The 12,880-nt window shown below is 55.6% G+C and overlaps 1 protein-coding gene across 1 annotated transcript in view; it reads left to right on the forward strand.

Annotated features, from left to right (window-relative positions):
• The window catches only part of CRISPLD2 (cysteine rich secretory protein LCCL domain containing 2), a 62,114-nt gene extending 50,824 nt beyond the window's left edge, over positions 1 to 11,290 (forward strand). Inside the window, exon 15 of the mRNA XM_059381709.1 lies at positions 8,685 to 11,290. Coding sequence (XP_059237692.1) covers positions 8,685 to 8,739 — 55 coding nt within the window. The 3' untranslated portion in view covers positions 8,740 to 11,290. The remainder of the gene's footprint in view (positions 1 to 8,684) is intronic.
• The last annotated feature ends 1,590 nt before the right edge of the window (positions 11,291 to 12,880 follow it).

Here is a 12,880-nt window from a genome sequence, read left to right on the forward strand (position 1 = left end):
GGAAGGTGCTAACACCTGCCCTGGGGGCGTGGTAAGGTGGTGGGTCTCAGACCAGCCCCCACAGACGAGCAGAACCCAGGTCAGCCAGGAGCTTGCTAGAAAAGTGGGCTCTCGGGCCCTCCCCAGACCTGCAGAGTCTGAAGTTCCGGGACTGGGCTCTGTGATTTCCATGAACACGACTCCCGGGGGTCCTGGTGCACGTCGGACGATGCCGTGAGGCTGGTCGCGTCCCCGGCACACACAGGCACCACGTGGGATTCTGATACTTTGCGATTCAGACTTGTTCTCCTGGGGCCCCGGGATGCTGGTGCTGGTGGGCAGTGAGACAGCGGAGTCCACCCCTGCACACACAGAACGGGGGAGGCCACGCCGGGAGGGTGCTCTTGTGGGGTGGGGTCTGATGACATTTGGGACCCTGCTCCCCAGCTGGGTGTCCTTGGGCAGGCGGTTTCCCCGAGCTTCGGCCCATCCTCTGTCACATGGTCGCTGCGAGGATCATGGAGAGGGTCTGGCCAAGCGCCGGCCGGCGGCTCACCGTACGCGCCCCGTGAACCCGGGGCCCTCGTACCTATAGTATCACTTAGAAATCTGTTGCTCACCTCGGTGCCGTGGTTCCTGCACGTAGGGCCAGGTGACTTGTGCGTAAGAAATCGGCTGTGTGGATGGTCTTTCGGGACAAGGGGAGCACCTTGCAGGCAGTCACTCTTCCATCCGTGCGTCTGTCCTTCCGATGCACCCTCACCCGTCAGGGGTCCAACGCTTGGCGAGCCGGCGTGATGGCCCAGGCACTGGGATCCAGCAGGGAACACGTGGCCTGATCTCTGCCCGTGAGGGCCGTGACATCCGGTGGGGCAGAGATGGCAGGAGACAGGACCAGTGCAGTCGCAGGGGCCCGGGCGTCACTCTTCTGCAGGGAGGGCAGGCAGCTGAGCCCATGAAGCAGGACCCCGTCTCACTGTCTGGAGAGCCCTCCTCGGTGACGTGGCTCCGGCCACGCCCCATGGCCCCTCGTTGACATGGGACCTCCGCAGCCCTCCGCACAGAGACCAGAACTGGGAAACCTCCCCAGAGCCTGTTCCCATTTGGGGCTGCGGGAACCAAGCCTGGGGCTGGAGGGTGGTCTGTCCCCAACGGCTGCTGGTTCCTGGGAGAGGTCCCCGTGAGTCCCCAAGGAGTCGCGGATGCCGGACACTCTGGGACGGGGCACTGCGAACTTCATGCCCCTTCAGGGACTCCTCCGGTTGAGCAAGCAAACAGAAGCCTCCTGAGCAGAATTCTCAGCACAGAGTCCAGAAGTCAGTCTGGCTGCAAAGTAGCTTTGGTGTAGCGGTGGTCTTTTTCTAGAAGAGGATTTCCTGAGAGTTTTGAAAGACGTGTATGCAGAACTGAGGCCGTGTGGGAGGTCAGGAGTCTTCTGTCTCACACACATGTCCACCAAGCATTCGCAGAGGAAAGGAGAGGTGTGAGGAAGGGCTCTCGACCTTGGGACCGGGCTGTGCTGGAATGTTCTCGTAAAGAAGCTGGACATCTGGGTGAATATCGGTTCAGGAATTTTTCCTAGACCAGGACTGTTTTTTTTAAAGACCAATTTCACAAGGAGATTGGGAACCACACCGGTGCTGGCAGATAGCATTCTTGGCCACTTGGTTTTAACAAACATAACCCGTACACAGAGGTGGATGGTCTATACGTATGTGGAAGGACTTTCATCTAAAAGTGAGCGTCGCATTTGTGGGCAGCGTCTTTGTGCCAGGCCCTGACCTCCTGGGGCACGTCCAGCACAGGCTTAACCAAGAGCCACACGGGGTTCTAAAGTTTCTGGTAGACACAGTAACAAGTAAAAAGAAGGACAATTTAGAATATATTTGATTGAATGCATTGTATCAAAAGTATCATTTTAATGTCAATTAATAGAAAATCATTGAGAAGAAATAGGCACTTTTAAAAATAAGATCTTGGAGCTCTACCCTGTATGACACACAGCCAGCATCTCCGTCTGGGCGCCTCCCATCTCACGTGCCCAGTAGCCACTGTGACTGGTCGGCTGCTCTACTGGGCAGCTCAGCCCTGAGACTCGGAAGGGTTGGGTGTCTGAACATCCCTCAGTGTATCCAGAAACTCTGAGAAGCAGACACCATTAAGCTGTTGTTTCTAGATGTCACGAGCTCCTTCCTCTCCCCCAGGCTGGCTGGACCAAGGCTGGGTGTCGGGTTCCCACTGCTGGGCAAATGGGTGTGTTTCCCCCGCCCCACCCTCCAGGATCTGTACGCACAGTAGCTCAGCAAATCCCCCCAGCAGCCCCATGAAGTGGGGACTCCAGTTATCCCCACTTTATCAGGAAGGAAAGGGAGGCCCAGAGAGGTTGAGGGACTTGTACAAGGTCACCGGCCAGCAAGCCCCAGAGCCATGACTGAATCCAGGCCACCTACCCCCCCCCACACACACCTGTTCTCTTCACCAGCACATGTGATCCCTGAGCCTGGGGCACGGGCCTTGCCCAGGAGGGGTCAGGTGAGCCTTCAGGGCAAGGGCACACTTGTTTTTATCTTTGAAAGTTTTTTTTTTTTTTTTTTAAGATTTTATCTATTTATTTGACAGGCAGAGATCACAAGTAGGCAGAGAGGCAGGCAGAGAGAGAGAGAGGAGGAAGCAGGCTCCCCGCTGAGCAGAGAGCCCCATGTGGGACTCGATCCCAGGACCCTGGGATCATGACCTGAGCCGAAGGCAGAGGCTTTAAGCCACTGAACCACCCAGGCGCCCCATCTTTAAAAGTTTATATTAGAAAAGAAATACATACTTAACCATTTAAGTAATAAGTCTTGCCGGTAGAAAAGCAGAGTCCTGCCCAGGTGCCCGGCTAACCTCTGTTAATTGCTCACGTATAGCTTTTCAGGCCTCCTCCCCCAGGGCACATACAATCCGTACAAAATCAAGACGGAGATCATATACCACACACTGTCCTGAAAGTCTTTTCCTGAAAGAATATTTTTATATTTCACACAATAAGAGGAGGATTTGTGACAGGGTTTGGGCTTCTGTGGGGGTAGTGACTTTGTCACCGTGCATGGACCCGCCGCACGCCAGGCACACGGTCCTTTCCCGGAGGGGCGATTGGGGTTCAAACAGCATAGGAAGGACTGTTTGCAGCCTCCACTGACTGAGCACCCGACCCGGGGTTGCTGGCACAGGCTTGCGTTCGCCTCCCACTGTCCCTAAGGACCAGATGCTTCCATAGGCCCTGTTCTGCCGATGGGAGAACGGGCTCAGAGAGCAGGACTAACCAAGGTCCTAGGGATGAGGTCTGAAGCTGCGTCTGCCTGACTCTTGAGTTTTCCTGGAAGATCTCTAAACAGATGAGACTCTCGGACACCAGGGTTCGGATCTTTGAAATAAACCAACAAAATATCTACACTTGTATACAAACACCTACACGCATATACGTCTATACATATCAATACGCATATAGACACCTATACAAAGAAATGATATTTCTTCATAATTAAAAAGAAATTGAACCCTGAATAAGTCACAGGAGGGCCGTCGCGAGTTCCTTTCCTGTAATCTATCTGACGCTGGGTTCTGTGACTCCGTGGGGCCAGCCGCCGGCTCGTGGGCAAGCCCACGGTCCCTCCTGGGACAGCCCACCCCGCGCCGGGAATGGTGTGCCATGCTGCCCTTGCAGTCTGGGTGGCCTGGTGCCAAAGGGCCATCGGTCCCTGCCTGAATGACCTCCACCCGCGGCTCCAGGATGCAGTCCGATGTTTGCGGCTCCTGAGGGCCTACAACCTCCCCCCCCCACCCCCGAGACCTGGGGTGGGCCGATGTCTCCCTCAGAGATGGCCGGCCACAGCCCGACTGCTCCAGATAATGGTTAGGGGCCTCGACGCACCTGGGTCCGCATCCCAGCTGCACCTGGAACAAGGTGTTCTGTTTGGGGCAAATTGCATCATTACTCAGAGTCTCGGTTCCCTTTCTGTAAGTGACGAAAACCTTAGAGATCTCGTGGGGTGCCCTTGAGGGATGCACGGGGCGAGCTTATGTAAGGACCCAGGAGGCATCCTGCAGGCAAGCAGGGGCAGGCAGAGCCGCCGGCTCCCAGGGGTGTGTTCTGCTTCTCCCCCAGCCCTTCTGGAGGTCTGTGGGCTCTCTCCTCCTCTGTTCCTTCCTATTCTTCTTTTTAAAATTAGAGAAACCTCCAGAAATCATTTTAATTTTAAAATAATTTTAAGGAATTCATTTCAAACGATTAAAATCTTAATTTTAAGACATTTAAAGAAAATAATTTCTAGATGTAATTTCCAGTTATTTAAGAAAATAATTTCAAAATAATTTCAGATTTCAATTACTGTCACTGAAAATCCCACAGCCAGTGTCAGCGTTCCCGTGCGTTTCCTTCCGGATTTTTTTCTGTTCACAAACCCCTTCTTTCTCGTTTCCGTTTTGCCTGAAACGGATCAGACTCCCTGTATTGCGAGGGTAACTGATTTTTTCAGTCAGTAACCGTTTGAATGTGCTCCCAAGCCACGTCCCACGTAGCCACGCCATCATTTCCGTGGCTGCACCCTCTTCCCTTGTGTGGACAGACCGCCCCTGGACGGACATCCAGGCTGTTTCCTTTCGCTTTGCTGCGATAAACAACACAGCAGAGAACATCTTTGCACCAGCCCATGTGCTTTCCGACAGTTTCTTAAGAGAACTTCCTTCCGGTAGACGGTCGCAGGGCCAGACCACGCCTCTCTGAGGGGTTAGGCTTCTTCCACGGCAAGAATGAAAGCCCCTCCCCTCCCCACGCAAGGTCCCAGCTGATGCGATCCTTACCCATCACTCTACCCTCTCGACGCGCTGTCCCTCTGCATGACTCTTGGCTCGCTGGCCTCTCTGTTCTGGGGACGTGTTGAGACTAGCGCCTTTGCACCCACTGTCACCTGACCCTGAATCTCCCACCCCCCCCATCTGCCATGTATTCCTGTGATGGGGGGTCCCCTTGTCACTCGGCCTGTCACACAGCTGCTGCCTCCCCTGGCCTGCTCCATTCCCATCACCATGCGTCCCTCACCCCTGCTCTGCTCTGATCTCACCACCCTATGTCCCTCTTCCCTGCCTGGCTCCGGTCCCGTTATTCTGAGCCTGACTCCTGCACTGCTCCGGTCCCGTTAGTCTGAGCCTCACCCCTGCGCTGCTCTGGTCCAGTTATTCTGAGCCTCACCCCTGCGCTGCTCCGGTCCCGTTATTCTGAGCCTCACCCCTGCGCTGCTCCAGTCCCGTTATTCTGAGCCTCACCCCTGCGCTGTTCGGTCCCGTTATTCTGAGCCTCACCCCTGCGCTGCTCGGTCCCGTTATTCTGAGCCTCACCCCTGCGCTGCTCCGGTCCCATTTCCTGGTGCGGTTTTGCTCCCAGGACCCGTCACTCTCTGAGATGAGCTCTTTGCCGTGTTTAGCTGTCACTTGCCACCCCCAGTTCTTGCCCATGAAAGCAAGAACCTCAGCAGTTCTGATAGCCCCGCGTCCCCCGTACGCAGCCCAGTGCCCCGCACGTAGTAGGTGCTCAGCTGCACGCCGGCTGAATGACGGACACGTTGCTGAGTTCAGAGATGTGTTCAGAGCGCACTGAGGGATTTTTCCCAATACTTTTTACAAAAGTTCTTGAAACCCTTTATTAAGATGGTCAATGCCTTTTAAGAAAATTGCCCGGATGTGCTGTGCCAACTGACGCTCCCTTCTGCTCTGTGTGGGAGTTACAACGAGCCCAAGGAGGGCATTGGGACCAGAGGGCGAGGCTTCGGAACGGAGGGTGCGAAGGCTTCCAGCCGATCAGTCACACCCCCTCCCTGTCAAACGCGCAGGGCCTCCGACTCAGCCAGCCGGACTGGGGCTCAGTCAGAGGTTGAGGCAGAGACAAGTCGGAACCCACCGACTTTTTCAGTAGCCTGACCAGCGGGATTCTCTGCCTGACCCAGGGGAGGAGCCCGACGTGTGTCACATGGACACCTTCAGCGGCATCACTCCATGTGTTAAGAAATAGACACCCCTTTTAGCAGGGTCTGCTTTTGCCTCTGAGGTGGATCGGCTCCTCGTTGGGGGTGCTCCGCAGGTACCGGGCCTTTGTCCGGACGACAGCCTGCATGGCCCTCTTGTCCCGGGGTTTTTGGGGCCCTGTGGTGGGGAGACACGTCATCGATAGGACATAGTAGCGAGAGACACAGACCCTGCTGTTCTTCCGAGCATGGCTGACCCACCAGGAGGACTGGCGGAGAACCTGGTGGCTCTGGCAGGTTCTCCCAGGCTCTTCATTCAGGCAGAGGATCTGGGGACGTCATGCAGCCCAGAGGCCTGAGGAGGGCCCTGGGACCTGAGCTTTCCAGAAACCAGCAGTGCAGCCGGGTAACCCCAGCCCCAGCATGGCCACGCTCTCCATCTGATGGGAGCTGCTGGCCTGGAAGCCAGTGGCCCAGCATTCTGGTCTGTTTGGATGCCTGGCTTTTGCTCACGGCCCTGTCTTGCCAAGGGCTCCCATCGGATACCCGTTTCAAAAGTTCAGCCCTAGGGTAGCCAAGAACATAACGCTGCCGTGGGGAGAGGGGGAAAACAACCAGGAATTCCAAGCAGCCTGCTTCCCGAGGACTGCCGCCCTTCCCAAGCAGTCTGAGAGGGCAAAGGCCATCTGTCTGGTCCGGCAGCTTCAGCTGGAGGGGAGACTCTACAGGAAATCGTGCTTAAATCACGGCTCGGCTGTGAATCTTATGCTCCAACTCATTCATAATGAGCAGAAGGCAAGTTAAAACCCCATGTGGGTGCCATGCCCTACTTTTGAATGGCCAAGCACCAAAAGCTGGAGAGCATGCCGGGCTGGCGCGCGTGTGGGCTGGACTGGCCGCCTCACCTCCTGTGGATGGGACTTGTCTTTGTGGGGGGGGGGTCTCCACAGAGAGCAGCCTGGTGGGCTGTCCAGATCGCAGATGCGGATGTGTGTCCTGCTATCGGGCATCCTGTCCCCTGGAGCCGATCTGTAGGAGCTCTCGTTTGCGTGTGGACAGGACGAGGCTGGGCTCTGTGGCATTGTGTGCAAGAACAAAATATTAGGGGCTCTTAGAGCTCCGTGAATAGGGACCCAGTTAGGTCTGTTGGAATACTTTAATAGGATATCATGCCACTGAATCCAGAGCACGGGGAAGCTCTTTGTGTCCCACAAGCTACAGGACTCGCAATGGGGGCTGCCGAGGACGCGGAGCCCCCCATGGGGCCCCCACATGCAGCCGGCGGGGAGGAGGTGAGATGGGGCAGCTGCTTTGGAAACATTTTGGCAGCTTTTACAAAAGGCAAGCATACATTTCACCTCCGGACCCAGCTGCACCGCTGTATATCCAATAGAAAATCGTGTCCACACGGGCGCACGTCCACGAATGTTCCCAGCAGTATTTCTCGTCGATGCCCAGGGTGGAGAGAATCTCCATATCCATCAGCTGGGGAACCGGCACAGAAAACGTGGCCTGTCCCTAGGATGGACTATTATTCAGCCATCAAAAAGGAGGCAAGTCCGGGTCACGCTGCTGTGAGGGGCGAGCCTCAGAACCCTCCTTCCGAGCCAAAGCAGCCAGGTGCTCAGGCCACGTAGTGTGGGGTCCCAAGCACGTGACACGTCCAAGACAGGCAGATCTGCACAGACAGAAGTCGCCGGAGCCAGTGGGAGGGGAACGGATTAAACCTGGGCATGAGCGATCTTTCAGGGTGATTATAATCGTCAGGAACTGCTTTGTGGCGGTGATTGCATAAGCCTGTAAAATTTCTCAGAATCACCGGAGTGTCCACGTACACAAGGGTGTGCTTCATGGCATGTTATACGTCAGGGCCACTGGGGTTTCTCAATGTGTAGGTACGTATGTGTGTATTAGAGAGTGCGCCCACGCTGCGGGGAGGGGCAGAGGGAGAGAGTCTCCTGCAGACTCTGGGCTCAGCCTGGAGCCCGACACGGGGCTCGATCCCACGACCCTGAGATCCTGACCCGAGCCGCAATGAAGCGTCGGTCACTGGACCGAGAGAAACACCCAGGCGCCCCACCAGTAGAGCTGGGGTTTTTTGCTTGTTTTGTTCTTTTCTTCTAAAGGCTTCAGTTAGCTGAAGGATTTAACTCCTGCTTTGAGAGGGGCTGTTACTAGCTGTGTGACCTTGGCTGAGACCTTGCCATCTATTGTTTGTTTTCTCGCCCGCGAAACAAGGTCGCTAAAGCACCCACCTCTCGGAGAAGTGAGAAGGCGTGGACACAATGCTTTTCACAGTGCTGGGCGTCTGGGCCCCATCGGCATGCTCTGTTTCAGTAACCACCACTTAGGCGTCACGGTTACGATGCCGTCCTACCGGCTGGGCAGCCAGATGGCCGCCCCAGCGGAGGTCGGCAGGTGATGCCGACCCCAGGCAGAGGTCTCGGAGGGCACACCCAGTTCAGAGAGACTGGGGCCGGCGGATCGCGGAGTTCAAAGAAGAGAACTTCACAGCCCTGCCTGACCTAGATTCAGACCCAGGCCCTGTTGCGCAGAGAATGGAACTCGCCAGGTGTGCCTGGCCCGGGGCAGGAGCTGTGTTTCCAGCAGCTGCTGGAATCCCTGGCGGGGATGGGGGCACCCCGCTCTCCCTTCTCCGAGTGAGATCTCCTGATCTTTCGGTAACGTGCCCTCTGCCTTCTCTTGCAGCCTGAGGACCCCTCGAGACGGAAAGGCCTTCCGGATCTTTGCTGTCAGGCAGTGAATTTCCAGTGCCGGGGAGAAGGGGGCGTGCGTCTTCAAGAGGGCTTCCGAGTTTTGCTTTTTATTTTTATTTTGTCATTTTGGGGGGTGGGGGGTTGGGCTGGGGATATAGAGAGGCAGGAAACTTCCTTTGAATGGTGTTCAGTGTCATACTCTTGTGCCTTTGTCTCGAACCGCTTGGAGAAGCAGCCTCCTGGGGTCCCGGCCACACAGCTGGTGACTGGTCCTGCTGGGGCCGGGGGTCTCCATCTGTGTGCCCTCTCCTCACGGGCGGTCCCCGAGGCGTTCCTCCCCGGTGCTCCTCGGTGGGCAGGGAGAAGGTTCCAGGCCCACAGAGATGGCAGGACTCGGAGCTCACGCCCCGGGGGAGGCACGGGTGAGCGCCAGAAAGGCAAGTTTCAGGAATGGAGTAGAAAGTGGTTATTTAAAAACTTTGAAAACACAGTCCGTCCCTACCTATGGAGAAACATGGGCGTGACGTTTGCTGGTCAGACACATGGGCTGGAACCAGGAGGGCTGGGGGAGCGAGGCCTGGGCCCCGCCCTGGCCCCCCGTGCGCGCCGGCACCCCGCCTCCCGCGGGCTGGTTCTGCACGCAGCAGTGCTGGCTTACTTAGAGCTCCTTAGTAACTCCCGAGATGTATCTCTTGTCTCCGTCCCTCCTGTTGTCCACATGGCCCGTCTGTCTGCTGCCGTGACCTTTGGTCTTCTTGAGGACAAATGAACCAGGATCCTTTTGGGCCCTGTCCCTCCCCCTGTGGCTCCTGGCCCAGCCCAGCCTGGGTTATGCATCACCCTCCCCGCCAGGGTCTTTGCTCTGGGAGCGGTTCTGTTGGCAAACCACCCCCTCCCAACTTGTTTTTTTTTTTTTTTTTTGCTCCAACTCACGGTTTCTGTCAGTTCCACTGAGGCATCTAAGAACAGCCAAAGGAGGGCTGTCTTCTTGCTGCTTTCCAAAAGCAGCGGTGGACTATGCGGTCCCCCTGCATCGGCTGACCTAGTTTCTAGCCTGGGAGGGGGGGATTCCTGAGTACATTCCTCGCCCAGGTTAGCAGCTCTGGGAAGAGGAACGGTTTGTGGTTATGAAACCCTCCTGCGGTGTAATAGCAAGAGACAGAAACACTCTGGAAGGGTTTCTCTTCCTGTTTTTGTGGAACACGTCTTGCCAAACGGCTCCGAGGAACTCCGTGCTCTCTGGGTCCCGCTTTATAAAAGTACTTGAGGAGCCCAGACCCGCAACCCACAGTGAAACAAAATATCTTTTTGTAAATAGCATTGCTTTGCAGAGGCTAAACTCTCTCACTTTCGTGAACACCGAGTTTACGTCTGATTTCACCCTCCCTCGAAATATTTCAAAGGCAAAGGAACTAAGAGACAGTTTAAAAAAAACAAAAAACAAAAAACCCCAAACCAAACCAAACCAAACCACAGACAGAGCCAGACTAAGGTGGTCCGGACAAGGAAGTCTACCTGGGGAAGTAAGCCCGGTGTGCTGTCCAGAACATCCCTCCCTCCAGCACGCACTCCAGGCAAACAGCTTCCCTCCGCCACCTTTAGGAACTGGGGAAAGGCCATGCAAACCTTTGCTCCCCGGAGCTGGAATGAGCAGACCCGTTCCTCTTTTGTGCACGATGGGCTCGTAGTAATCCGTAGGTTTTGACGGTTCAGTCCCAAATGCTAGAGCACAAGAATTCGGTCAGCCTGTTGCTTGCATATCTAGTTACAGCCCAAAGATCTGAGTCCTTGGAAACTTCTGGACTCTAGGTGGTGTGCTGCTGGACGCTTGTTTCCTCAACCTCTTCTCGGCCACCAGGCTGTCACGGCCCGTGGCTCTGTCGAGACTGCAGGGTTGGGGCTTTTGGAATTTGTGACTGTCCAGGGGCTCTTTCCGGAAGCATCCTTCCCGAAGGAGAATCTGAAATGTCTGGGGTGAGAGGTCCCCATCCTGGTCAACTCGAGGGCCCGGTCGCCGGACGCCCCCGCATCCGCCGGGCTCACAGGATCAGCAGAGCAAGGCCAGAGCCGGAACGCGTGCTCCTGTCCGTACTCTGCATCGTCGTGCAGCGGGAACCGCTTTTCTCCCGAAAGTGGAAACAAGCCACCAAGCCCCTGTAACCGGAGACCGGCTCTCATTCTGTCCGTCAACTGTCAACAGGCCCTGTCGTGCCCTCAGCACGTCACCCACACGGAAAGCTGGTAAATCAGGCCAACACTGTCTCTGGGTCTCTTGGCCCCAAAATGAAATGTCCTCGTTTCTTTCAGATTTCTGCCCCATCCCGCGCCGGTCGTGTATGTGGTCTGTAGGCTCACGCAGCCCGCAGCTTACATGTGTGCTTTTTTCTATGAAAAATGATGTATTTTACTACTTCCTGTGTACAAAAATTTACTGTAAGTGTGTGTGTATGTGTGTGTGTGTGTGTGCGCACGCTTCGCACCAACAGGGACCGTGTTACTGTCGTTTCAATAAAACCCGTTCGATTTCTAAAGTGTTTCCGTGACGTATCTTTTTTGGACAAACCTGAACAGTTTGTGAAATAAAACATTTAAAACCTCCCTCAATGGCTCTTGGCTGTCTTGTTCCCGGCGCTTCTACCAGGAGCGGCGTCCCGAGGCAGGGAGATGCCGACCGCGGCCCTATTTTCGGGAGCCTCGGGGGGAACCTCCGCGTGGTAGGCCAGAGGAGATGAAGAGGCCGCCGGCCGTGTGCAGACTGTGTGCGGGTGCGGTGGGCGCGGGGGCTTGTCAAAATGCGGATTCTGGCCCTGCGGCTCTTGGCTGGGAGCCTAGAGCCTGCGTGTCTCAGGACCTACGTGTGCACTGCTGGCCCCGAGAGCACACGGCGCATGTCTGCGAGGACCCTGCCCGGGCACCTGCAGCACACCAGCTCAAACCACAGAGATTATTCTTTCCTCGTTCTGGCGGCCAGAAGGCCGAGATCAAGGTGACAACAGGGTCGCTGTCTCTCGAGGCCTCGCTCCTTGCTTGCAGATGGCCACCTCCTCCCTGAGTCCTGGGCTCTGGGCGTGCGCCCCTCGTCCTTCTGGGTCAAGGCCTCACCCTTGTGACCCTCATTTAACCTTAATTAACTCCTGGGAGGCCCCATCTCCAAATAGTCCTGCTGGGAGCCAGGGCTTCCCCATCTGACCTGGGGGAGGGAGGGGACAGCAGCCCCTTTCGGTGACTGCCGTCGTGTGTCCCTGTGTGTCCCAAGCCGCTATAGCCGTGGGGGAGGGATGGGTCTCCGGGGCTTGGCTCATCTTAATGTCTATCAACACCTCTGCCTTTGTGTTCTCTGTCCCTGCTTATGCGCTTTCCGTTGGTGGTGGGGATAGCTTTCCTCTGAAATGTGTAGATTCAGGCTTTGAAAATGCTGATTTAAAATATCACATGAGGGGTGCCTGGGTGGCTCAGTGGGTTAAAGCCTCTGCCTTCAGCTCAAGTCATGATCCCAGGGTCCTGGGATTGAGCCCCACATCGGGCTCTCTGCTCTGCGGGAGCCTGCTTCCTCCTCTCTCTCTCTCTGCCTGCCTCTCTGCCTACTTGTGATCTCTGTCTGTCAAATAAATAAATAAAATCTTTAAAAAAATAAATAAAATATCACATGAGCACTTGCCAGGCAGGATCGTAAAAATCACGGACATTGGGTAATGACTGACGTCGGCACTCACTGGTTTCTGACAAGTGCATGGTCAAGTCCATGGAAATGACCCTGTTGGCACCATCCCGCGGGGCACTGGGGAGCCTCTCCTGCCACCCCCCCCCCCCCCCCCCCCCGAAGATCTGCAGCCTCTTCCTCCTGCGGCTAATTCCGTCCCTCTGATTTCGGACAGGACATTTGTCCATCCTAGAACATCCATCTGGTTCTTTTCCTCATTTTCTAATTCACCATGAATTTTTTTCCTTTTTTCTTCTCATTTATTGTGAAGATGCTTTCCTTTATGACTTTAGCATATATATGTCAGCCAGTTCCTAAGTCTGGGTCATTGTGAGTCACTCACCATCGGACTGCCTTTTCTCTTGAACAAGAGTCAGCACACATCGTCTTAAAGGACCCGGCCAGTAAATATTTTAGGATCGTGAGCTCTGGCATCTCTGTCACGAAGCCTCAACCGTGTGGTTGTATTGTGAAGGCAGCCACAGATA

Source organism: Mustela nigripes, chromosome 17, assembly GCF_022355385.1.
Source record: "Mustela nigripes isolate SB6536 chromosome 17, MUSNIG.SB6536, whole genome shotgun sequence".
Lineage (NCBI taxonomy): Eukaryota > Metazoa > Chordata > Mammalia > Carnivora > Mustelidae > Mustela > Mustela nigripes.